A 27250-nucleotide genomic window follows, 5' to 3' on the forward strand; every position below is an offset into this window, starting at 1 on the left:
AATGAGACTTCAAATATTTTACATTTCTTTTGACATCCAAAAACAGCATGAATAAAGACAGACCTAAACAAAAATATGTTTTTTCCTTGTGAAATGTCAAAATCAAGAGTATGATATAAAAAAACCACTACTTTTAATTCCGGCAAGCACCTGATCAACAAATAACTACCTTGCACAGAATACCATAATAACTACGAAGTACTGTAATTTACATCACCTACGTTCCTGGCTAGGGCTGCGGCTTTTCCTACGATCTTTATCTGTGGAATGTGATTTTTTTTTACGGTCTGGTGATCGACTCCGTCGCCGGTCGCGATCGCTCTTCCTGTCCCTGTCACGGCTGTGTCGTTTCTCTCTGCTGGAGCTCCGTCGTTCCCGCCGTTCTTTCTGCTGCCGTTCCCGTTCGCGTTGTAAGGCCCGTGAGAAGTCGTCCCCATCGCGATCCCTTCGTCTGTCTCGGCTGCGGCTACGTCTTCTCTCCCTGCTCCTATCTCTGCTCCTACGATGTCTCCTCTCGGGACTCCTGCTCCGACGTCTCCGCTCGCGACTTCGACTTCGTTTGTGGCGGTCGTTTCTACTGTGGCTGCGATGGCGCTCCTTACTCCGACTACGATGCCGTTCCCGACTTCTACTACGTGTTTTATCCCTGCATCAATAAGAAAATATGAAGCATCCTCATTCATGTGAAGTACATGTATGTAAACAGGTCAGTATCTGTCGACTACAGTAATTGTGAGTAATCTCAGCTTACCTATTCCTCTGGTATTTTTCTCCATCGCTACCGCCAGGCTGTGTCTCAGGGACGGCATTGTCTGCAAGTCCCTCCTCAATCTGTCGCTCTCGTTGCCTCTCCAAGAAACCAACCTTCCACCCTTCTAACTTGACCTCAAGATCCTAAATAAAGCAATTTTAAATGGACACTTCAACAACAAATTTCTCGATCTTTCAGAACTTTCTGAGGCCCTAGTATTTGGAACGGAAAATACCTATAACTCTGTCAGATTCTGTCCGATGCCCATACTCCATACATCATTGCAAAGCTTACTCGATGCCCTTTCCAATGAGCCCAAAATCCAACACACATAACAGGTGTTGATTTTTCTGTCACAAATGTCTGACAGCTGTTCAAACAATGTGTAGTCAGTTACCTTCATGATTGGCACCGGTATGCGAGGGAAGAGGGTTGAGAACCATTCCAGCTTGGTCAAGAAGCTACGGACCATCTCACCTATGGTCATGACACTGCCAGAGCCTGCCTTGCAATCAATCTCCTGCAGAGGGGGGAAGGTGGGTAGAACCAGGGGGGAGGTACAGAGAGATAGACACAACAGGTGCATGAGGTGCACAGATAGAGGGTACCACACCAACCAATTAAGACAAATTGGGAGAAAAAGGAAAAGAGGAAAAAAAGGAACAGACACATGGTAAAACCAAAAAAGGAAGAAAATATGGCATGAAAGATAATGTTAAGACATGAAGTTGGGAGAAAAAAACATAAGAAATAAACACAGTTAAGATATTGGTAGAACATCTGAAAATTTTGATCCGTTGCGATACTAACTTGCATATTGTGAATTTTCAAAAGGCTTCATGATATAAAGGCGATCAGTTTAGTGGACAGTTATATCTTAATGTGTGTGTTAAAATGCACTATTCGTGTATTGATACCAAATCCGCTTTCTGTGCCAAAATTGGCCTTTTTAGGTGTCTAGTGGATGCTGTTACAACCGACCAAGAGATTGAAAATGAAATAGCCTAACCATAAAATAAAGAAGTATTCTGATTGTTCATACTGTTAAAGAATTGATACAAATGCCCGCCTATAGACAGATCATCCAGTGCAAAAGTGTTGTCTTTAACCAGTTCGCGCCGGATGACATCTATACACGCAAAGGTTTTGCAGGATTCAGAACGGATGACTGATTAACACGCAGGGAGCGAGGCTAGAATTATCTGTCAGCCACCAGCTCGCAGCGAGCGAAGCCGGAAATACGAGTGTGCTGCCTGAGGGTGATGGCTTCAACCTGCCTGGCTTGAGGTCGAGTGAAAAATAATCCCGCGCCTCGTTCCGTTCTTGTCAAAATAATCCTGGCGCGAACTGGTTGAACTATCACAATTAAAAACATAGTGTGTCAAAGTGATTTATCTCAACTTGATACAACTTGAAGATTTGTAACGCCATTTGGTTGATTTGGGGAAAGCAGATGTGTACATGCAGATATGCACAATGTAGTCTATGATGGAACTACCAAAAGCCAAAACAAACATGAATTCTACAGGGTATTTAACCTCATTAAGAGGGACGGTGTACAAAGCCCACGTCCATCTCAGAGCATGGTCCACTGAGCTGGGTAGCGACTCCTACAACTCTAAAACCGATCCACAAAAGAGAAAATAGGTTACACCACTTCGGTTACTACTACTTTGTTTTATGTGTTATGTGTAATGTGTTTATGTAAAAAAAAAAAAATACATGTATAAGGCACAGAACTTGTCTTAACTTTCTGAAAAAGGAAATTTGTTCTGTATTAACCCATAACATAAGTTCCTGTACTGCCCCCCTCCAGATTGTTACTTCCTATACCACCCCATACTACCCCAGCACTAAGTTCATCAAAAGTTGAATACATGCAAGACAAATTCTAATGGTTTAATTGTTCTGCAAAGCAGTGTGATTTGTTATTCGATCTGTTTCATAAAAGAAATGTGTGTATCAAAGGCATATCAATAACATTTACTTCAAGTAAGTTTCCTGGAGAGAGCATACTCACCAAAATTTTAACCGAAGCACAGACATCCACCTGTTGGTTGTTAAGCTCTTTGGTGTGGTTAATTCATCTAACTGATATTATTGCTACTGTTTCGGGGATGAGGTCACTCCTTATACAAACCAGTGGACAATGTGAAACAGTTTTCATATTCCAATCCTCATTTTTGATTTACATTTGGTCAAAAATAAACATCAAATGCAGCATGGATGAAACTGCCAAGGTGGGGCAAGTATGTGGTCTATTCGCATCAAGAAGAAAAAACCGCTCAAACAAAAACACTGACGAACAGCTGACCATGCCTTTGTACAATTTATCTTCAATTTGCTTCAGATTTTTGAAAGATTTAGAGTGAATTAGCTGAAATAGTATACTGCAAGTTGAAATTAAGATAAAAGAGAAGGGGTTGGATTACCGTGGCAACCTACCTCCTCATCTTCAAGGTATGGCTCCAGCCAGTCCCACAGATCAGCCGGCGGTTGAGAATATCTGACAAACGATAAGACAGAAATATTTAGCAAAATGCAGCATTCAAGAAACAGCTACAAAATGAATCCACACCTTTCCTTTTGTAACTGCACAAAGCCATGGACTTTTTAAAATTTTTTATTATTCCTGCTGTCTGAACAGTCACAGACAACCAAATGTATCAATCCTCTTCCCTGCCATGCCTTTTAAACGAGCTAGTCACCAACAGTCAGATCATATTTCAAGCAAGCACTGTGACTAGTCAAATTCAGTCAACAGACCAAAGCAGCCAAGTGGTAAGCACAGCTGGCATATCAATCACCTACAGTCAAAGCACAGCTGTATCAAGTTACACAAACAGTCACAGCCAGTCAACCCTGCTTTATGTAGGGTAAGAGCTCTTAACTGTTGAAAACAGTCACTTGACTGATTTTGACTGAAAGGACAACTTTGCACAGAATGTATGTTTGCATAGGAGAATTGAAATATTAAAATGGCTTGTTCAAACGTCTGAATTTGTGATACTTTTTATATGGTAAAAAACCGAGGCATATTTATGTAAATCATGGTCACAACTAGGCTAGACAAATGCCAGTTTTATTCTATGACGCAAATTTATCAGTGGAACTGCTTAATTTACTATTTCGTTGTTCATCATGTCACATCTTAAAGAAAAAACAGATTTACTTAAGGCAATTGTTAAGTGTGAATAATAAGCTCTATTTTTGTTGCGAATGCTGTCGTGAAATTTGACGTGCTTTTGTTTGTCACCTACCTACCTGATGAACATGAATCCCAAGCCTCTGATGTAGGGGGAGTCTGAGTGGGTTAGCAAGCCGTTCAACTGTTTCCTAGTCAGCTTTAAGGTGTACAACTTGTAGAGCAGACAGTAGGCTGATGACACGATACCCCCCGCCCCTACACCACGTACCTTAGGGGGAAAAACAGACAATCAATGAAATGTTGTATATGAAGCATGATGCGGTTGGGTATTTCTTATCCTTATCATTGCTACGTCCTTCAATATCTACAAAGAAATTTGAAGGATTTGTTTAAACGATTGAAGAAAATAGAGACAAGTTTATAGGTATTTGGGTAAAAGGCCATTGTCACTTTACATGGGGATTGATATACTAACAGTTGTCTTTTGCCTCCTCCACAATAGTGAATTTTTGAGGATCGAGAATGGCCCACAGCAAAAATTCCTCGTGTTAGGGTTAATATAAAGGTAGCACAAGAACATGAGTATATGCTCTATCAAATCTCATTTGATTTTCTGAAGCAAGTCCGAGACTTGGAATAACAGCTCATGACAATGTAGTGATCTGTCACACCATTAATGTGTGCACATATCACAATAGCAGTAGTTTGTAGTTGGTTTACACTTACTCCTCCACACATGCCGATCTGACCAGATGTCTGTCGACTGCCCCTCTCCCAAGGCTCCAAATGGTCCACCTGAATGCAGCAGAAATTAAAAGAAAACATTTTAACATCTAAGATATGTCAGGTGCCATGTCTAGCAATTTAGGTCTAAAAAAGAAGTTTTGAAAATACATCAGATTCAGCAGTTTTAAATGTTTTACTTTAAAAATTAAAAACAGTAGCTCAACTTTGCAAGATAATTAACCACATACAAAAATAGTCAGTTCTTGACGACTGTAAAATGCCCCCTTTTCAGGCTAAGCAGCATTTTTTAATCGTTGTTCAAAGTAACAAACAATGTTCTCACTACTGCCCAAGAACTACAGTTAAAAAATATATGCATAAAAAACAGGACGTGCTTTGCTTGTTAACATTACCCTGTAAAATATCTCATCAACAACTTCGTGGTAGGTCTTCAACTTGAAGAGCTCATTCTTGAAGTAGGGCGAGGACTGTATGTTGGTCAGGATGAGAGGGTTAAGGTTCATGGATGCTTCATTGCCCCAGGTGGGTAGTGTGTTACTCTTCTGAGGCATGTTATAGCTTGCTTGACCCAGTGACTGTGGCCGAGTTGAAGGTGTTTCCGATGAGTTGGAAAGTCAAATCTGTAAAATACAAAACAGATTCTTAACACAGTGGACCAGATGTCACTGCCAAAGAAAGTCAATTATCTTAATGAAAAGTTAGTATCAATGATCCCCACTGATTTCTCCACTATGAACAACTACTCGATTTATTACCAAACCAAAAAGTCATTATGTCAGAGGAACATTCTGTGAAAATGCCATTGCTGAACTCCATCAGCAGATCAGGTATTTGAAAAAAAAAAAACGTGAACAAGTCTCAAACGTATGTGATCATGTGCCATTGACTTACTAGTCTAGAGGCTAGACGTTGTTATTGTTTGTACGCGATCCCGCCGCCCCGCCGGAATAACCGGCCGCCGCGCGAGGGCGCTATCACGACCAACCAATATCGCCTACGAACCCGTCAGAACAACGTCTAGACCACTTGCTATTGGTTGTGTTATGCGCGCGCACCTTTTTGGCCTAATATATGCAGCGCGCAGTTTTAAAAATTCATAGTAGTTCCGAAGCAAACTCTCAAATTTCTTCCAGTAGGTTAAAAGATGCAGCAAGACTTTTGAACAATTTCACTGGTCAGCTCTTTTGTTGTCTACGTGTAGTATGTGTAGGGACTGAAAATGGACCGTAATTACCTGCAGAAGTCGCGCATGCGCACTAATTTCCCCCATTTTTCAGGGGGAGATTTTAGCAAGTGTTCTAGCATTCTTCTGACGGGTTTGTGGGCGATATTGGTTGGTCGTGATAGCGCCCTCGCGCGGCGGCCGGTTATCCAACCGGTATCGGGACAACTCGTACCCGGGACGACTCGTACCCCAAATTTGTGACCCGGGACAACTCGTACCCGAGACGACTCGTACCCGGGACAACTCGTACCCGGGACGACTCGTACCTTGTACTTTTCTTACCATTTACTTTTCTGTTCCTTTTTAGTTAGATGTAATTGACAAATCCGAAGATGTGGAAAACCAAAAGCCGTTGAGTTTTGGGGAATTGCCAGTGGTGACAAGCAAGAGATTGTTCTGGAGAGATTCTGGCAGCTGGCCGATGATCGCGGAGTTCGCCGAATTCGCGGAAGGAGCTATAGCAATCATGAGCTTCGTAACTTATTTGATCTTCATTTATTGCGAAAACTTATTTCTAAAATAAGTGGACCGATTCATTAAAATTATAAAAATGTTACATATGTCACATTCTACACTTTTTATGACATTAATTTTGATAACCATCAACAATCCCAGTAGCGTGTCAATCTTTTGCATAATTATGTGAAATAATTCAAAAGTCACTTAATTAGAATTGTTAGCTTAGTGAGTAGCGTGAGATGCCATGTTTCACGCGTCATTATCTTCAGGCCAACAACAGAGAGACCTATTTAAATGAAAAACTTCTTCTCTATTTAAAAATGAAAAACGGAAATAAAATAATTGAATAATAATTGGTTGAAAATAAGTATGATAACAGTCGGCACAAGTAAGGCACAGATACAAGTACGCTGCACAGTGTTTTATTTTCAGACGGGTACGAGTTGTCTCGGTTACGAGTTGTCCCGGGTACGAGTTGTCCCGGGTACGAGTTGTCCCGGGTACGAGTTGTCCCGGGTACGAATTGTCCCGGGTACGAATTGTCTCGGGTACGAGTTGTCTCAGGTACGAGTTGTCTCGGGTACGAGTTGTCCAACATTCATCCAACATGTCCAACCGTACAAACAATAACAACGTCTAGCCTCTAGAGTAAACTGTGGACTTACATGCAAATTACGGGCAATGTTTGTCATCCACTCCCATAATCATGCTTTGCTAATGAGAATGCTGATGTCGAATGTCGAAATCAAATGTTATAAAAATTTTAATTATTAAAATTATTAATTAGTCATGTGTAGCCTACCATGCCTACTTCTCGCAATACGCGCGTGACCAAGTAGGCTACGCACAAGTGGTGTGTCCAGTCCAAAACCATGAAAACTCCACGGATATCTCGACCGTGGTAAAAAAGCGCCCTCTCTTGTTCGCGCAGGGAGCCCATTGCGTCCGCAATAGCTCAACGTCTAGTGTCGGAAATACAAGGATTACCAATATAAGGCCCCGGGCCTACGCTACGGTCATGACGGTACTGCAAAGAAACACGTTCACAATTTCAATTTGATTCTTCCATCCCAACCTACCAAGTTCATTCATGGACGCCGTCACCAGTATACAATACCGAGCACTTTCTACAAAGTCATAAAGAAGGTTTACAATACTTGTTCTACGTTGAAAATACGTTTTTGTGGCGGTTTTACACACGGAGCACGCACATTCACTGTGCTGTTTTTCGCTGGTATTCGTCAATTAACTAAAAAAGTTCGTATAGTGTATGAATGTGCACCAGTGAAATTCACTGGTTCTCATTTCTCGATTCCAATAGCATAGCATGATGATATAAATTAAACGCGGGTACCAGTGCTTGTTGTAAATTCCATTCGCAGCAGTTTCAGGCTGCACAGAACAATCGTTGCACGAAAATCATGTATTCATCACCTTAGATTGTTCGAAAGACACGCAGCAATGCAGGCTGAAGATGCAAGATATCTGAAAAGGTTTGTGGCAAAAGGAATGCAAATGACATTCAATTTAGATGCCCGATTTTACTTATTCTCGATTAACGAAAAAGTCCTCCACTGAGTGTTTTTGATGGTCAATAGAGGGCGCTTTTACATTTACAGAAAAATGCATAGACTGCCAGTCCACCGCTGTTCCAGAGGCTCACAGCACGACATTAGGTTTATGCGCCAGTTTTTCCGGGTTGTGCTGTAAAATTAATATTCATGAGCACGTTCTAAAAAACAAATCGTTGAGAACGGCCTTCCAAAAAACTGTCCATAATTCAAGAAATAGTTATTGAAGCCATAAAATGTGTCCCAATGTAGGTTAAAAAATGAATAACTTGAGCATCTCCATCAAAGATTTTAAATGCGATGTCGTTATTTTCGCGAAATAAGAAAAAAAATGGCCTCAGTTTGCTGAACGAAAGCCAGCAACCAGCGAAAAAAAGGGTCCGAAATAGAGCTTTTTTTCTGCAATCAAGTAAGTTAAGTTAGAATTAAGACTGCCACGAAAACATCATGAGACTTTATATTTTGTATAAACAGTGATTTCAAAAGAGAAAACCCCCAAACTCGCCTGCAAAAGTGCAAATCCTTAATTATGCTGAATTTTTTTTTTCATTTGTGTACTTTTTCTCAATCATCTCATTTGAATCATCTACACAATATGAAAGCAACCTGAAGTATAACATTTACAGTGAATCAAAATATCTCCCCTCCGCCCCCCCCCCCCCCCCCCCCCCCAATCATACTGCACGCCCCATCATGCCCTTGTCAGTCAAGATTGGGTCATATCTTTAAGGTCTTATTTTCTGTAATTCTAGAGGGATGATGCCCTACTTGTTCAAGTTTGATTGTTCTGTATAAGTTGTACTTTGCAAGAGAACATTTTGCTAAAGGTCCTTTTGTACGTCTTTGCAGGAAGGTGAAGGGAGGCAGCATAGATGTTCATCCTACAGAGAAAGCGCTGGTGGTCAACTATGAGTTGGAGGCAACCATCTTGGGAGAGATGGGAGACCCCATGTTGGGGGAGAGGAAAGAATGCCAGAAAATGTAAGATGTGTGAAAGACCTCAGAGTGGCACAATGGGACTCCTTCCCCCTCCCCCTCCCCTCCCCCTCCGCTCCCTCTGTTGCTATCACTCAAGTTCAAATTCTACCTTGGCTTTCCCGACTGATATTTAGTTTCGATTTTTTTTTCCCGGGATTTTGTCCCGAGAATGTTATCATGGGTTTTCTTTCCACCTCTTAAACTGTTATTTCCTTCCTCATCTGCCAAGGGACCCCTTCTGGAAAGAAGACTAAAGAAGTTCACGGTGTTTCTCTGTTGAATGCCAAATAATGTGAACAATTATAGAATTTGGCTGGTTGTCTGTCAAGGTCAACCTCAGATGCCTGGGGATTGAAATGTATCGCAGTGAACGGTTTGGACAAGAAACCATAAGATTGCTGTGTTTGTTGCTGGTCCATTGTCGGAAAAAAAAATCCTTGATGAGATGACCCCTTGAAGTCCTGAGCCTTTGGTGATGATTCCATGTGTGCATTCAATCTACAGAATCAGGGTTCGGAGCCTGAACTCTGCCACAAACATCGCTGCCCTGGCCAGGGAAGTAGTGGACAAATGCAAGCTGATCCATCCCTCCAAGCTGCCAGAGGTCGAGCAGCTGCTGTACTACCTGCAGAACAGGAAGGAAACGGCGTCATCAGGTACAGTACGTTGTCTTTACCAACCCTGATTGTCCTGAATCCTGCAATTTGAATGCACTTGTGATAATCTTGGGGTTGGCTGTATTGATTTGTAATGCCTTACGTGTGAATTGATGCTGGACAGAAAAAGCAGGTTTGTGCACATTTTTATGAGTCTTGAATTTATTTAGTTTACTTCATGTGTTGTTCTGATTATTTCTGCACAATGCCTTCGGGAAAAGCAAGTATAATTTTTGTGTGGCTATTTTTGTGTTTTCTTTGATTAGCTGGTTCCAAGAAAGGAGTGATGACTGGGAGATTGAAAGACCCACCACCTTATGAGGGGACGGAGGTTTGTAATGTGGAGTTTTGTCAGTTTTCTTACCAAGGAATTTGTCTTTGCTTTAAGGAAGATTACAATTATCAGTGGCAGACCCAGGGAGGTGTGGAGGGGCACCCACCCCGCCGGCAGTGACCGAAATTTCCTCCAATAAGGCCATTTTTCACTTGAGAGAGCCCTTCCTCCCCACTGGCACACCCTCAGCCCCCTGGCAGAAGCCTCTCTGGATCCACCCTTGATTATGAATTTTATGAGTGATGCACAGTTAACTCTTGAGATTTGGAACACCACCAGAAAAGGGGATTTATCTGGAAATCTGAAATGAAAATGTCGACAAGATTTTCCCCAAACCACGCTTGCTCCTTCTTCATCCCTTGTTTTTGTTTCCTCCAACCTTAATCCTCATCTTTATCCAACTCCACAGCTGGATGAGCAAGCTAACATCAATGATGTAGAGGATTACATTGAGTTACTGTACGAGGACATTCCGGAGAAGGTTCGCGGCACGGCGCTCATACTACAACTGGCTCGGAATCCAGACAACCTGGAAGAAATTTTGCAGAATGGTAAGCTCCAATGTAGCTTAAGATTGTAGATCTGTGTAGAGTTACAGGAGAAGTATGGAAACTTCTAATTAAGTTATTAGAAAACTCTGTTGTAAAATTGTAAGTTTTACACTGCTGAAATTTTGTCTCCATTTCAGAGACTGTTCTTGGGGCGCTTGCTCGCGTCCTTCGCGAAGACTGGAAGAGGAGTGTAGAGCTTGCCACCAACATTGTCTACGTCTTCTTCTGCTTCTCCAGTTTCTCCCAGTTCCACAGCGTCATCGCACACTTCAAGATCGGCGCCCTCGTCATGTCCATTGTTGAACACGAGATCAAGAGACACGACCTGTGGGTGGATGAACTCCAGAAGAAGAGGAAGGCTGATATCCTTGGAAATACATTCATAAATCAAAATTTGATGCAAAAACCGACGACTGACTATTGTAGAATTGCAAAATCTGTTAGCACTGTTACAACTTTAAAACCTGAACTCACCTACTTTAGGGTGTTTAAGGTAATACATTTTGTTGATTTGGTTCGCAATGTTGGGAAAATCTGTTCTACCACAGCTACTTCCACCATTAATTTAGACGGCTAAAATTAAGGTTACTAATTCGTGTCGGATTTACATTGCTTAAATGTACTTGGATGTCGATTTCCAAATTCCTTGACTGTGCTTTACCTGAGGAAAGTCCTCAAGCCAAGAAAGATTATGAGAAGAACATGAAGAAGTATCATGGACTCCTGAAGAAACAAGAACAGCTCCTCAGAGGTACAGAAGATAAGTTTGAGAAGTGGCCAATTGATTGAAAAAAATTGTAGTGTAACTGCATATTTTAAATGCGTTTCTTCAAGGCTCTGTGAAACATGACATTTTTTAAGTCACAAAGAAACCGGTATTTTTTTTATCACACAAATTAGTCATTGTTTGTCATGTTACTTGTCATGTACAGTCTCCTACTATTTACTGCTGAATTTGGCGGAGGACACCAAGGTTGAGATGAAGATGAGGAATAAGAGCATTGTCCCCATGCTCCTCAAGACGTTGGACAGGGACAACTACGAGCTGCTCATCCTGGTCGTGTCGTTCCTCAAGAAACTCAGCATCTTCTCAGAAAACAAGACTGACATGGTAAGACGAGAAAAGTAAGGTTTCAGCGGCTGTACAGACGTGTGAAGGGTAGAGTGAATGCTGAGAAGAATTAGTACATTATTCTGAAACTTTTTTTTCTGGCAATTTGGGTGGTTGTAAGAGCTAAAAAGTTTCTTACTTTATATTTATTTCAGGCACAGCATCAAATTATTGAGAAATTGACAAAGCTGATCCCTTGCGATCATGAGGTGAGTAGTTTATTTAATTTTAAAAATCATTTTTGATAATATGTTACAGTTTATTAAAAATTGGCAACTGTTTGTGATTTGCAGATTTCTAAGACTTATTCCTGTAATGTTTTTGAATTGCCAGGATTTACTGAATATCAGCCTTCGTCTTCTGCTGAACCTATCCTTTGACACGGACCTCAGAGGCAAGATGATCAAGCTTGGACTCATGCCAAAACTTGTTGGCCTTCTAGGTTAGTCTGTCATCTAGTGTTCCTTAGTTCTTCATCATATTGGCAAACATTGGTTAAAATTTAGTCATACTGAAGTTATAGTCTCATCTCATTACTTTTCGTTCAGCCAATGATATTCTTTGTCTCATTTTCTCTCTTTCATTCATCCAATGATATTCAATGTCATGTTCCCTCTTTTAATTCAGCCAATGATATTCTTTGTCTCATTTTCTCTCTTTTCATTCATCCAATGATATTCTTTGTCTCATTTTCTCTCTTTTCATTCAGCCAATGCTATCCATTGTTTCATTCTATCTCTTGACAGGCAATGACAACCATCGATTGATCGTTCTATGCATTCTGTATCACATCAGCATGGATGATAAAGCCAAGTCGATGTTCACCTACACTGACTGCATACCTATGGTAAATATCTGCACACTTGAGAAAAGATACTTAGACATTTTATTGCCACAAGTTGGGTATAATTAAACAGAGTCTAAAACTATAAGTTGTGAAGCTGGATTCCCTTATGCTTAACAGTCGCGCAGAAAAAAATGAGCCCAGCATAACATACATAAATTCTGCATCAGAAAAAAAGTTCAGATTCACATAAGGTTAATTCATATTGTACTTCATACCTTCCTGTTTTAAACTTGAACTGAAACTTTGGTTTAAAATATTTATTCCTACTCGCAGAGGTCACTTGGACCTGATATTTATGCAGTATCTGTGAAGTCATATGTGTTAATATATTCAATAGTTGACCACTTTAACAGACTTTTGACTTTGTTGTCTTCGTTGTTTTTATCAGGTAATGAAGATGATTCTTGAGAGTCCCGGTGAACGCATTGAGCTAGAGCTAGTCTCTTTAGGCATCAACCTGGCATGCAACAAACGCAACGCGCAACTCATCTGTGAGGGCAACGGGCTGCGACTCCTGATGCGCAGGGCGCTGCGATTCAAAGACGGACTCCTGCTGAAGATGGTGCGGAACATCTCACAGCATGACGGCCAAACCAAGACGCAATTCATTGTAAGTGCCATGATTGATGTAATGATGTTTCTCATGGAGATAGGCATGTATTCCACAGATCAAAAGAATTATTGAATCCAAATTTCTTTGTTTATACTGTAATATTTTTATTACTGCTTACTACTTAATGCCTAGGCCTATTGGTTTGCATGTAAACAACTGAGACTCACTGAGAATGTATTTTTTCCCCTCGTTATCAACCAGGAGTACATCAGCGATATCGCCAGCGTGGTCAAGAACTCTGATGATGAGGAGCTAGTAGTTGAAGCGCTAGGCATCCTGGCAAACCTGACCATACCAGACTTGGACTATGAGCTGATCCTCAAGGAGTACAAACTGGTGCCTTGGATTACACAGAAACTGGAACCACGTGAGTGGAAAATAATAGAAATATAAATTACTGAATTTATGTTCAAATTCAGTCATTGTGCGCAGTTAGAAACGTTGAATACGAATCATGTAGCTTTAAAATGAGAAAAGCAAATAGACAACCCTTTGTGTAAAACACCTTTTTCAACTTAAAATCGGCTCTAATGTGATGTTGTTTCCACGGTTACAGGTGCAGCAGAGGATGACCTTGTGCTGGAGGTCGTCATGTTGGTTGGCACGGTGGCTATGGACGACTCGTGCGCTGCCATGTTGGCTAAGTCCGGAATTATACAGAGTTTGATTGAATTACTGAATGGTAAGAAATTCTTAATATCAAGCTCTGAGATTTAATGCTCATTTTAATTGGAAGGATAGATATGTATTAAATATTCACAATAAGCAGGTCTGAATGTCATGAATGTTTTCTTGCAAACACTGAGTATACGGTGTTTATGAAATAACCTTAGCGGGAGTGTGCCTTTATGGTTAGGGTTTGTGACTCATGATCAGAGGGTCAGGGGTTCAAATCCAGCTGCTAGTCATATTTTGTGTCATTGGGCAAGACATCTCACCCCCACTTGCCTCCCTCCACCCAGAAGTATAAATGGGTACTGGCATTAGCTGGGGGAGTAACTTGCGATAGACAAGTATCCCATCCAGGGGGAATAGAAATATTCTCAGTCGTTTCATGCCTAGGAACCCGGAGATAAACGCCGGCCCGATGGGCCACATTGGCTCGTGACAGACTTTACTTACTTACTTTAAATTATGAAGTAGCATCAGTGAAGGGCAAGACTTCAATATGGAATTTGCATTCAAGACGTTCTGATGTTTCTCTTGCAGCTAAGCAGGAGGACGATGAGATAGTGTGCCAGATTGTTTACGTCTTCTACCAGATGGTATTCCATGAAGCGACGAGAGAAGTCATCATCAAGCAGACTCGTATCCTTTTCATCTTTATGCCTCACAGTTCACTTACAGTGCATGGTTAAAAGCCATATAGGATCATTTGCTTTTCATGCAGTTTGTTTGTTTGATAATAACACCGCTCAAAATCCAAAGGAGAAGCATGTTCAGAACCTAACCTGTTGAAGTTTCAGCTCAGTGGATATTACAGTTTTTGAGAAAACAGTGAAACATTATCCCAATTTTTTTTATCACGAAACACAATTTGGTCAATAAAACTCTTAATTTAGTCTACTGAATCATTGGAAATCACCTATATTTCTTGATTTCTTGACAGCCAACCAGCTAGAACATTTTCACGGGGTGTTTAGTACCAGTACAATCTTGGATCCAAATATGCTGTTTGGTAATTATTCTGAAGACCTATACCTCGTGAACTGTTGACAAAATCCTGAATACTGAATACTCTTCTTCACTGTCTAATATTTGGCATGTTTTGTTGGAAGTTAATATTCAAAGTGGCTGATGGTGATGTTTTCCTTAACAAAGATACACAGAGGCACCAGCCTACCTGATTGACCTGATGCATGACAAGAACGCTGAAATACGCAAAGTGTGTGATAACACGCTGGATATCATCTCAGTAAGTATTGATTTCTCTGGAGGAAGTTGTAACGGAAGGTTTTGATAATCAAACAACAAATTTCTCATTTTTCTCGGATCAGGAGGTTGTAGTTCATGTCCCACCCAACAAGGCTTGCGATGTTTATCTCACAAGATCTTGAACAGCACTATGTATTTGGTACTTGAAAAATTGTGTCAGTTAGGGACAACATCCATTATAATTTTGTCGTTGCAGTAGTCCCTGGCTCAATTCAAACGTTACTAGCTTCAACTCTTGCACTCGCAATAGTTTTGAGTTCCTCAATAACCATTTCCTTCAGTACACAAAATATGAACCAACTTTTTACATGATTTCTATATGAGTCCACCCACTTTTTTTGGACAGGAATTTGATGAGGAATGGGCCAAGAAGATCAAACTAGAGAAGTTCCGTTGGCACAACTCCCAGTGGCTGGAGATGGTGGAATCGCAACAGATGGATGAGAGCGACGGTATGATGTACGGCGATGAGGGATACAGTCCTTACATCCAGGAGTCTGATATACTGGATAGACCCGACCTCTTCTATGGACAACAAGGTAGGCTGGCCTTAATAATAATAATAATAATAGTGGATATTTATAAAGCGCACGTATCCACCAGGTACTGGTGCTCAAGGCACTACATCATTATTACCCCTGCTCATTGGGCCCTTGAAACATTCCAAATACCATCTCAGCTCCCTGGGGAGTATACAGCTCGATGCTGCCTGTTAGGTGCAAGGCAGCTAATTCAATCATAATAACCATCTCTGCCCTCACAGGTACCCATTTATTCCTGGGTGGAGAGAAGCAATGAGTGACAAAGTGCCTTGCTCAAGGGCACACACACCATGACCCCGGCTGGACTCGAACCCACAACCTGCAGCTTTACCCGCAGACCACGAATCACTGCCCTTAACCACGAGGCCACAGCACTCTGGTCTTGTCAAGTTGTCGTTTACTGATACTTCTTTTGTACAAGTAGCCCCTCACTCTTCTACAAGGTTAGAGTTCGGAAGGACTCGAAGGCATTGCTACCGTACACCTCGCACTCATGCAAATACAGACAGGCTTGGGTACACTCAGAATAATATTAATCATGCGTAATATTAATCATGCGTAGTTGCCATGTGTTCGTGAACCAGTGCAAGCACACAATGTGTCCTTCTCATGGAGCTCTCTCCAGCAGTCATGACACCATCTGCTGGCTCTATCAGAGTCTTGTATGGCAGAATTTCTAGTTCTTTTCCTTCTCCAGCATTGGTGATCTTGATAAGATTCTACCTTGATTTCTCTTGGTTTGGTTTCAGGTTATGATGATGGTGAGATGTACGATGGAGTTGTCACTCCTGATTACATTGATGAATATGGCAATGTACAGAATGGTGACTACATGGGCTCCCCTGGCTCCGCGATGTATGGCAACAGGTACGATGCTCATCAAAAATACCCTCATTTTAAGATTTTTTTTAAGAAACTGCTTGATTTAAAGCGTTACACTGACTGGTTTACTTCGAAAGAATGTAGTATCCAAACGCCACTTCAGTGGTTGTATACAAAGTCTATGGAGAGTCAAGAAAATTGTCTCAGTCCCAGATTCATGTCTTTTCAACATTTTTGCAATGACTGACCCTCATTGAGATGATATATGAAGAAAAAAGTGGCGTCAGGTTGCAACATTCTTTCCATTTACTTGAATAGAAACAAGCACAAATGGCATCTGAACCAATTGAAAAGGTAATCATATCAACGACTATGTACCAATCATGTTGAAGAGAATTTTAAGCTACTTACATTTAAATTATCTTTAAAATAGAGAACTTCGTAAATTTGAACCTGGAAAAAAAAAGAATGTAAAGCATTAATTAATGATCTTTTGCCCCTTATTTATAACTTGTGCAGTGTGCTGTTAGGTTGTATGTTAGGAGGTATTGTGAAACTGACAACTTTATGTCGAATCTTGCATAATTACTTCTGAATTTTCACTCTGATGAAGCTCCTGTTTTTGCCCTTTTTTCCTCCAGATATAGCCAGGAGTTCCGACCAGATTCACGCATCCAGTACGTCCCAGGCGGACAAGCCATCGATGAATACGGCCAACCATTGGAGGTATACGGGGGACCAGCTGTTGACGAGTATGGCCGGCCAGTACAGGAGGGGTACGGTTACCAGACCCACGGCTCACAGGACTATGGCTACAGGGGAAGCTACGATTACAGATAGGGAGTGTGGGATCGGGATAGTAAGGTCATCCATAGGTCACAGGGTCAAAGTTCAAGATGACGATGGCAAAATGTGTGTTTCTCAGTACTTTTCAAACTGTACTCAAAATAATAACAGAATCGGACCCTTCGTTGATCACTTCAAAACAGTACTTGGTAGTGTCATTTGATAGTTTTTAACATTAAATGAATGTCTACTTGTAAGTAGTTGGCTGCATAAATTTGAGATGGCCTCTACTCAGTTAAATCAACTGTATGGGTGCGAGTCATCAGCAAAGGTGGGAAATTTGTCTTGTAGACACTTGTCCATATTGTAGACTTATGGGTCGTTTTATAGATTAAGGGTCCAAAGTGCGACATTTTTCCTGTCCCTGTTGCCCTGGTATTTCAAGTATCATTAAGAATAAGCTCAATTTTTTATTTGTTGGGAAGGACGACTGGGAAGGACGACTGCGTGTAAGGTGTACATCAGAATTATAAAATCTTAGATGTAAGATGCAACCGGGACAGGAAAAAAAGTGGACCTAAATTTATAGAACGACCCTTATAGATGAAAAAGATGAGATATAAGTCATGTCAGTACACGATCCTCATTAAATGAAACATGGTTGTAACTGATCACTTTGTGGGAACTTAAAATAGAGTAGATCATTTGTCATTAGTGCATTTTTTTTTCGCTTGAAGCAACAAAAGTGCTCAAAATCCAAAGACAGATGATTAACGACTAAACTGATGAAACGTTAGCTCTGTGAATGCTGTATATTTCGTAAACCTAATATTCACGATCTGGGTTTCAATTCAAAAGTTGGTGAGTCGTGATGCAATACCAAAATCAGTATTCAGGACGTGATTCTCATCCAGCCAATTGTTACTATGTAATGTCACACACTGAACCGACGATTTTCGCTAATAATTGCAATGTGTCAACGCCTGTTGTGTCAACGCGCTTGCACCAATTCATGGATTCGTCCCAATTACAAACCAACTGCCAACGGAAATTTCGAAAAATGCGTCACTTGACACATCTTTGGGATTGACCTTTTATTGTTTTCTTCAAAATGACAGCATGCCAGAAAGGACTAATTCAACAGGGAGTTTAGTGCCATTACTATCTTTAAAGGGAAAATACAACATTTGCAAACATCAAAAAACGAAATGGTCAAATTATCACGAAATACCTTACTAAATTGTTAGGGAATGACAGTCTAAAACATCCTTTAATATCTTGGCTCCTGGTATTTTTCCAACGCTGGCCGGCCGACCAGCGTTGGAGAAAACTGGCTTTTTTCAAAAACTGTTCTTAATTTTTCATATTTAGTTATTCTGACTTTTCTTTGCAATTGATCACACACCTGTGAAGGGGTACAAGCCTGCTAGACTGATTCTCTGACCTTACAATTCCCCAAAGTGTATTAATTGCTTCGTTTCATCTTAAGTGGGGTCAGGGAACCAGACTACAAGAACATGATAGGTTTTCTTGGTTTTTCCAGCATCTACAAGCCCAAAACATGAAACAAGTCAGTTGAACAATATTTTATGTAACATACTTATCCTCCAAATCCATTTATTTCTGAAACTGGCAGCAAAAGCCAATGTTGTACATTCCCTTTAAACGAAGTAAAAAAAAATTTAACAATGATTTGGTTGGCTACTTTTTTTGATAGCTGCAAATGATCTACTCTACCTTTAAAACAGTGTGCACTTTTGAACACAATTTCTTGATGTTTCCATGCATTTGGCTCTTGTTTTCAAAATTATGACAGATCATAATGTCTACAAATTAGCTTCCCCTTGTTTGTATAGCTTGACTAAGTGGCTTGCATCACAAGGCATTTTGTATTCATAGTATTTAGTGTTTTTAATTACAATCCTCTGTAAATGTTGTGTCATAACGCTTGTATGCATGATTGTACATTTCAGTTTTGTCAAATTTGCAATTTATTTATTGTAAATAATTCACTTGCATGTTTCATGCATGATGTGTGCTGTGTCAAATAAATACATTTGAACAAGTAAGACAACTGTTTCGGTTCTTTCAAAGAAGTGTAATAATCTTGTAATAATCAAATAAGTTCACAGATTAGTTTATCAATGAATGGCTTCATAAAAAAAATAAGATTTGATTTAATTTTACCTTTTTCACAATGTTTCAAAATTATCACTCTTCTTATCAAAGTAGGGACGAAACCACAAAACCCACTGACTGATATCCAAGGGATTATTGGTCTGAAAGCGCACAGTTTCGGTCGGAAATAATTCATTGAAAGGCGGGATATCTCTACCCATGTATCGCCAACGCTACCGGGGTATTGCCAAGAGCTTGCGGCGGATGAGGGGTGGGATTGGCTTACAGTTGCTTCGGAATATAAGGGACATAATCGAGAACAATGGTGTGAAGCCAGGAAGAGGTTTTGAAAAGGATGCGAGTCTCCTGGTAACCACTAAACACTCTATAGTCTCTTCAAAAGAAAGAAAGAAAGAAGAAAGTTTACTTTGGTTGCTAAACACATAAAATGTCCATTTGGTCAGAATGCTATAATTACTAAAGGTGACAGGAGAGGCCTGTTTCGCCCTTTGCATTTTCCAAGGAAATTACAGAAGGAAACTTCACATTTGACCCCTATCAGCATTCAGCACCTGCGTTTAGTATTGTGAAGTAATTGTGAATAGTGACTCATTCATAACCCACTTAACCCCCAACGCTAACAACCTTCCTTAGCTCCTATAATTTTTCTTCTGGTCTCAATTTAGCCTCAGGATGTGTCAGATATCCGTGTAATGCCATTTCATACCACGAGCACCTCTAAGTTTTAATCTGCTGTCAGGACCACGCCAATGATCGAATGATTTATGACTATCACGGCCCTCTGATTATTATTATTAATATTTTTTAAAGTAACTCCACGGTTAGCTTGAAATATCCAGCTCACCAGGCCCATGACATGAGCCTATTGTGAGCTGGATATTTCAAGCTACTTCATGGTACAAGTTTCATAGCCCACTTTTCCAATCACAGACGCAAACTTCAGATGACGAGTGTTTCAGGTTTTGTTTAACATGCTTGTAGGCCTAGGCCAGGGGGAGTCGATATCTGAGAAAGGATTTTTAAATTTAAACACTGTAACACTTCTAAACATATAAAAATGCAATTCGGTCGTCAATATTTTTTTAATTTCTGAAATTAAGTTCATATCGCTCTAGAAAACTCATATTGTACGGATATTAATGGAATGATAAATGTACATCATGAATAAAAACTAGCATACTCAACTGTCATTTACCTTGTAAATACTAAAGTCAATACATTTTTTTAAGATCTAGGCCTACATGGTTTAAAATATTACAAATATAACAAATATAACCTATAACTTGGGTATTAGGTACGATCATATCAACCTAACAGCTTCAATTGCATTTGCCGGCCGGCTGATGCTTGAAATTAACCGCATCCTTCTAGATTTGTTTGGCTTCGTCGCAGGTCAACAAATTGACATAATTCACCACTCGGACAGCATGATCATGACTGGTGTGCTTTTACCAGCTATTACGTGTTTCTACAATAGTTTTCTCTACAACTCAATACGTCCTCTTCTTCATCAAAAGCCCGCGATTTAAAAAAAAAAAAAACATATAAGTCCTCTTAGAAATAATGAGCAAAATGTTTTGCCTTGTACAAGTTCGTCAAAGTTGATTTGTCATATTACTGATAATTTACATAGATGGATCATGATTCTTTGATGACCCTTAGACTTTGCTCGTGTCGGGTAATATTCCGTCCAGTGTAGTTCCAACACAGTCATGTTCCCACGTCTAAGCTAAGAATGTAGTTTGCACTGTGTATTTTAGACGCGCATTCTGCTTTGGTTTCGGGTGTGACACATTGGCAGATGCTGCCTGCTAATGCTCTTTTAGTCTTTGTTGATACGGACCACCATGCCAAGTTCTAGCAGGGGACGGTCTCTCTTAGTATTCTTGGTACACTGAGGCATCTCACTGATCAGATCTAACACTGCTCGCACCACCATCAGCAGGTTTTTGGTTAGAAAGACAGAAGCCGTGATACCGTTTTGTAGCCAGAGATGGAATCTGATAGCGAAGAACGGGATGTCTACCAGAAGTAGGAAGAGGACTGATTTGAGGAGAAATGCGCCCTCCCAGTGACTGTCTTGCTCCTCTGGGTCTCCTCTATCCTTGTTCCCCTTCTTCTTTTTCTTGTTCTTGGGCTTGGGTTGGCTCGGGTAGCGAGGCTGCTTGGATGCCAAGAAGCGAAGAGCAAACAGCGGGGCGGTCGGGATGATGAAGCAGATACAGCCGAAGGCCACAATGGCTGACCGGACATGATAGGGTAAGATGTGCTCGGCATCCCCCGTCACTATCATGTCAAGGAGGTCCGCACTGTCAAGCATGGCCAGGCTAGCCATATTGCCAAGCTTCTGTACCTGGAGTTTGTATTCCCGCTTATCCACCCCCTCGTGGTGGCTGTAAGCAAGTACGAGAAACAAAATGGACGATAAGGAGACGGCAATCTTGAAGACGATGGGGCTGAAGATGCCCTCGTGAAGCCCCGTCACGTCGATGTTGTGTATGATGCGGATGACCTTAGCAACAAAAACGCAAGCATAGACAAGCCAGCAGGAGTAGGCGAAAGGGAACTCGTAGAAGAGGTCCTGTCTGGTTTTTGGGAGAGGGTAGATCGGCTGGCCGGACTGGCGGCGAGAAGCGATGAAGGCTGACACCCAGAAGACGAAAACGATGACATCGATGATGATCCATTGATAACCTCGCTGGAATCCCGTCCCCTGTCCATAATGGATTAGGACGTGATCCAGGAAAGCTGATTGCCCAGCTAGCACCGCGAGACAGAGTAACTTTACCCCGATATCAGCCACAAGACCTCTCACTTTTTCACCAGTACTCATCTTAGATATCAAATCAGCAGAATCTCAACTGAAACTCAGTCTTTCATCATGATAAATGCCCTAAGACGTCTTAGGAAACAAATACATTGACTAAGTTCGTTTAAAAAAAAAACTCGATTATTTTTAGAATGTTTAGGTTATTTTTAGTCTTTATATAAAGCGCTCTGGGTGATCACATCAGCAAGTCTTTCTTATACTGCACCGGTATGACGCACGTTCCGTGTCCTGGGCTATGATCCAAAATGGATTTAAGGCGTAGTATTAATGACGCGTCCCGTCTTAGCTCAATGTTTTTGAAACAAGATTACAGTCCGGTCATCTTTACCAGGTCATGACTTCATAGTACAAGACACAAAACTCTCCCTTTTGGTATTTTCAGATTACAATGTTGACATTACGTATAGCCGACACTTCAAGTCGGAGAGCCCATATGTCCAATTAGGTTGAAGTGGGCTTTCAAATGTCTTTCACGCTGTCATCACATTATGTTGGAGTTGATGTTTTCCTCGGGCAACGACTATTCAGTTGAACATCAAATGAATGGAACGGCACAGCCGTGTCTAAGATGATTCACCATCGGGAATTCATTCTCTTCAACATTAAGTAATTACAGCTTCGAAGATCGGTGAACAATCCCCGGTAAAATAACAATAGGCCTCCGATGCAGCTATACTACATTGACCGTGCTCCCGTTGCCCTCCTGCAGTTGTAAGCCTAGTATTAAGCCAACTTGAATCTTGTTAAAAAGTTATTCACCAAGTAAAAAGTTTCCTTCGATGAAGTATATATTCGTCGATCGATCTTCTCGGCCTACTGACAACTTTGAAGATATATGCTTTGGAACTCTTCGGAAAAGTTCCATGCAGATTTTTCACTGTAAACCAGCACACGATGCACAACAGAGTGTATAAGAACTAAGAAGCAAGAGTGATCCTTAAATACAGGAGAAACTTCTCTTGTGGGGTCAAGGGATGCTGAAGAATCACTGTTAAACTAGTGACTTCCTCTTACACTATAGTAGCGGATGATGACGTGTTCAGGCAAATATAATGCGATATGGTGACGTTGCTTCTACCCGTCCCAGCGCTATGAGTCAGGTGTCACTTTAACGAATTTGGCCCTTTCGTTGTCCTAATATCATGAATATTATCGATGTTCCTCGCAATATTTTTTAAAGCTGTATCCGGCAGAACATAACTTTCAAAATCAAATGAAAAAGTAATGTATGCATCGACGAAACGACGAACATGCACAAAACGTGTGTTTTAATAAGACCATTAATTTCATGCTTACCCAACATTAGATTTTGAACAATTTGCCGCTCCATACATTGCGATCGAAATCGACCCAGTCTGGTAACTTCCCAGTGTTCAACGCAAACTTAACGAATAAGTTATGGGAACGAGACGAGATCGGTAACCAAAACTTACCGCGGCGCTTTTCCAATGACGTCCTGACATGCGGCATTTTACATGTTTTAGATGACAAATATTTATCTGTTTTGTGAAGAATAAAACCAATCATCATGGCCCAAGGGAAAGATGCCATGACCAAGGCCACATTTTACGACGAGGCCAAGACTTATTGGGAGGACATCCCGCCGACTGTAAACGGGATGCTTGGCGGCTATGGGACGATCTCCAGCGCTGACGTGAAAGGGTCGATTAAATTTATCAAACCGATGCTGATGGTAGGAAGATGATACGCCAATTTTAATTGACGTATGACTGAAATAAGCTCTGAATTTTAATACACTTTTGTGAAAAGACGTGTGTCATTGTCCTCTTAATTCTGTGATTCACTGACAAATACAAGAGTAAACTGACACACTCCTCTCAAAACTAAGTTAAACTTAAACTAAAGTGTATCTGTCTTTTTTTAATAAAATTAAAAATAAAAGAACTTGACCATGTCGTTCGAATTGATCAAGTAAATACTGTTTTTACTGGCCTACTGATATAAACCAACTATTTCTAACACATGGCAAACAAAGAATTGTTCTTTTTTGTTGTTGAAAACAGTGTTCTTATTCCTCCATGGTTTATATATATCAAGCAAACAGTAGTTATATCTATAATATATTTACAATTGTGAATTCTTTCACATCTCAACTTTATTTTTTTTTAATTAAAAAGCAGCATAAGTCCATTTATTTTTTATTCTGATTCAGTTCATTTGATAAAATTGTTTACCCAAAGTTTGATTAATTTTTCAGTGTGAATGGAATGAGAGAGTTGGATCAGAGAAGGCATTGGATTGTGGTGCTGGCATCGGCCGTGTTTCCAAGCACGTCTTGCTGCCCCTATTCCAGTCAGTGGATCTGGTCGAACAGGAGCAGAAATTCCTGGACGAGGCACCGTCCTTCCTCGGAGAAGCTTCCTCCAATGTTGGCAAATACATCTGCTGTGGGCTGCAAGACTTTGTACCCCAGCCCAAGCACTACGACGTCATCTGGTGCCAGTGGGTTCTCGGCCATCTCACGGACGAACACCTTGTCAATTTCTTCAAGCGTTGTAAAGAAGGTCTGAAGGATGGAGGGGTGATGTGTATTAAGGAAAACATCTCCAGGGAGGGGGTTATATTTGACGAGCAGGATAGTAGTGTGACCCGATCCTCCAAGGAACTCACCAAGATTTTCCGCAAAGCGGGACTCAAGATCTTTAGGGAAGAAGTGCAGAGGAACTTTCCTCTGGAGATATACTTGGTCAAGATGTTTGCACTTAGATGAATGTTGGTTATTGTTGTCACATAGAGAACAGAAGGGCTTCATTGTCATGAATAAGACTTCTCTCATACCCCAAGTGGTCTGTTGTTGTATTTGAAGGTTCCAGTACTGATGAAATGGAATAGCATCTCTCATAGTGTGAAATGAATAATCTTAAAATTACAAAGAAAAAAAGTTTAGGTTTAAAGTGTGTCTTTGTATATTTTTTCTATTGGTGCATAGCATATCCTTTACAGTCCACTGCAAAGTCACACAGTCGTGAATTACTATACCTCAGAGGACAAGGCATTGTGTTTCCATCTGTTCCTATAATTTAACACTCTCCACTAAACACACACCACACACTTCATTTGAGGACTGTTTTTGATGAATAATCTTAAATATTGCAGTATTGAGTATTAACTTCCATTATACAGTATTGAAAAAAATGTATCTAGACAACCACAATCTAGTTGAATGATTTTATCTAACTGTACTAGTAAGATTTACAAGTAAGTGACATGAGTTGATGGTTACTTCAACAAACCTCAATGTCGATTTTTTATTCTCGAAAGAAGTGTCTTTCAGAAAACAGTTGTATACAAAAAACGTTAGATGTGTGCCTTTCTATAAGGCACAAAATTGTGTGAAAAATAAAGATGAGTCGAGCGTCATTTTTGATGTCAAATTATACCATTGTGGATACATGTAGTTGTTATTGACCCAGAATGGATAGCTTTTTCATCATCATGTTGGTGGCATGTATTATTTCCCTCCTCAATTTCATATTTTACCATTTAAAGATTTAATTAATATGCCAAAATGTAATAAAAGAGGGCGACAATCTATTTTGAAGTACAATTAACTCCAATTTTTAACGTGTGAGGGCAGTATACACTTTTAATGATGCAATGGTTGGTAAATATTTATCACGAGAGGGCGACAAACTAAACAGTTTTGAAAAAGTTGACATATTTGAAACACAAGAGGGCGACAAATATACTCTTTCAAACATTGGATGATTTTTGTCACAAGAGGGCGGCAAACAAAATGATTGGCCAAACTGTAGCGCGAGAGGGCGCCAAATAGTTGGCCTATTTGAAACACAAGAGGGCGGTTTAAAAAAAATGGTCAAATCAGAACACAAGAGGGCGGTATATAATGACTAGCCCCCTCTTGCGATAACTTTAACAAATTCAAGATGGCAGCGCCCATGGATACTCTCAAATCTCATGAATCTGGATCTGATGGTTTGTCCATTCGTCTGGAATTCAGGTATTAAATGAATTAGATATTATGTATGATAAAAATTAGGTAAAGTTCACGAAGTTCGCCATTTTAACAGATAAAATACTATAATATTGTCTACCCTTCGTCGTCTGCCATTAGGCTAATTGATTAAAAAAAAAAAATATGCAACTTAAAAAACAGTATATAGCCTATAGGCACTAAGGCAGGCCTATCATCAAGTGTCAATGCCTCAATTTGTCAAGTATCATTAGTATCCTTTTTTATAGCTCCATGGTATCAAGTATCATGATCATCACCATGGCGACAGTGTCAATGGCCAATGCCCGTTATGCCCCATGCCCGCCGAAGCCGGCTAGGACTTTCTCTCAAGATTTTTATAACTGGATTTGTGATTCGATGATGGTGCACTTTCATATGTACACACAATCAGCACACCAAGAATGGCAAGATTAAATATATTTTAATTACATTTTTCGCTGAGGCTAATGTTACGGCAGCCGTAACGCAACTTTCAACTGCTATCTTAACGGAACTTTCTGGTTCCCTGAATTTAGTATAGTATTCAACGTCACGATCACTGGCTGTTGGAACAAGACTATCATGACTTTCAACCAATATGGTGCTTGGACTTTATTTCCCTTTTTATACAAAAATCCTTAAAACCACCGATTTCAAAGGGAAGAAAATAAAATCTACTTACATAAAAACAAAATTTGATTAAAAACTTAAGAATTCTGTAAAAAAAAGAAAGAGTAGTACTAGCACGGCAGAGGTTTGAACCAGTGTCCCCTGCTCATTGAGGTAATGTCTGTACCAATCAAGCTACCAAAGCGCTCTGGTTGGAAGGGCAGTTGTAAATCTGATATATGTTTGCATTGTGTTCTTACTTCTTACAATGCCGTATTGTGTTCTTACAATGCCATAATGATAGTATTTGAAAATTGAGTTACGGCTGTCGTAACGATAACCACTACGTAAATTTATATACAATTTAGCATCCTTTCACTTTCTAGTTAATTCTACATGAACAGAAGTGGCATAGATGATTACTTCATCTTGGTGTTGTTTGGTGGGGTGATGCTTTTTCACCAACATGTATGTGACCTACATGTACTTATCACTGTATGATGTTTATATTTTAAATACAGTGGTGGAGCTGAACTTTTATTTGACAAAATCAAGAAACATGACATCACACTTGATACTTCAAATGGATCAAACTGTGAGTACAGTACTTAACAACCAAT

At 40.3% G+C, this 27250-nt stretch overlaps 5 protein-coding genes across 6 annotated transcripts in view; 3 read left to right on the forward strand and 2 right to left on the reverse strand.

Annotated features, from left to right (window-relative positions):
- LOC119734609 (pre-mRNA-splicing factor 38B-like) overlaps window positions 1-27250 on the reverse strand; it is a 27948-nt gene continuing 698 nt past the window's right edge. The window contains exons 1-8 of one of the 2 annotated variants that reach the window (XM_038208144.1): window positions 7410-7564; window positions 5039-5266; window positions 4626-4694; window positions 4016-4167; window positions 3197-3257; window positions 1149-1271; window positions 752-894; window positions 1-646 (exon numbers count right to left, since the gene is read on the reverse strand). In XM_038208144.1, coding sequence (XP_038064072.1) covers window positions 214-646; window positions 752-894; window positions 1149-1271; window positions 3197-3257; window positions 4016-4167; window positions 4626-4694; window positions 5039-5197 — 1140 coding nt within the window. In that variant the 5' untranslated portion in view covers window positions 5198-5266; window positions 7410-7564 and the 3' untranslated portion in view covers window positions 1-213. Of the gene's footprint in view, window positions 647-751; window positions 895-1148; window positions 1272-3196; window positions 3258-4015; window positions 4168-4625; window positions 4695-5038; window positions 5267-7409; window positions 7565-27250 lie in introns of those variants that run through there. The other variant, XM_038208145.1, reaches the window with a different exon arrangement.
- On the forward strand, window positions 7668-17745 carry LOC119734607 (kinesin-associated protein 3-like). The gene is made up of 19 exons (XM_038208142.1): window positions 7668-7823; window positions 8751-8882; window positions 9384-9535; window positions 9802-9866; window positions 10279-10420; window positions 10558-10782; window positions 11082-11171; window positions 11353-11531; window positions 11687-11740; window positions 11865-11973; window positions 12278-12378; window positions 12767-12988; window positions 13193-13358; window positions 13548-13673; window positions 14201-14299; window positions 14821-14906; window positions 15273-15465; window positions 16218-16335; window positions 16932-17745. The coding sequence occupies exons 1-19, from the start codon at window positions 7792-7794 to the stop codon at window positions 17128-17130; spliced, it is 2490 nt and encodes an 829-aa protein (XP_038064070.1). The 5' UTR covers window positions 7668-7791; the 3' UTR covers window positions 17131-17745.
- LOC119734610 lies at window positions 19261-23126 on the reverse strand. The gene has a single exon (XM_038208146.1). It carries the CDS (start codon window positions 22046-22048, stop codon window positions 21038-21040), a length of 1011 nt encoding a protein of 336 aa, XP_038064074.1. The 5' UTR covers window positions 22049-23126; the 3' UTR covers window positions 19261-21037.
- On the forward strand, window positions 23435-25445 carry LOC119734611 (N-terminal Xaa-Pro-Lys N-methyltransferase 1-like). The gene is made up of 2 exons (XM_038208147.1): window positions 23435-23738; window positions 24264-25445. The coding sequence occupies exons 1-2, from the start codon at window positions 23574-23576 to the stop codon at window positions 24774-24776; spliced, it is 678 nt and encodes a 225-aa protein (XP_038064075.1). The 5' UTR covers window positions 23435-23573; the 3' UTR covers window positions 24777-25445.
- The window catches only part of LOC119734613 (ubiquitin-related modifier 1-like), a 4300-nt gene continuing 2962 nt past the window's right edge, over window positions 25913-27250 (forward strand). The window contains exons 1-2 of the mRNA XM_038208149.1: window positions 25913-26027; window positions 27152-27225. Of these exons, the coding sequence (XP_038064077.1) occupies window positions 25954-26027; window positions 27152-27225 (148 nt within the window). The 5' untranslated portion in view covers window positions 25913-25953. The remainder of the gene's footprint in view (window positions 26028-27151; window positions 27226-27250) is intronic.

Source organism: Patiria miniata, unplaced genomic scaffold (genome assembly GCF_015706575.1).
Source record: "Patiria miniata isolate m_02_andy unplaced genomic scaffold, ASM1570657v1 HiC_scaffold_27, whole genome shotgun sequence".
In the NCBI taxonomy this organism is placed as follows: domain Eukaryota; kingdom Metazoa; phylum Echinodermata; class Asteroidea; order Valvatida; family Asterinidae; genus Patiria; species Patiria miniata.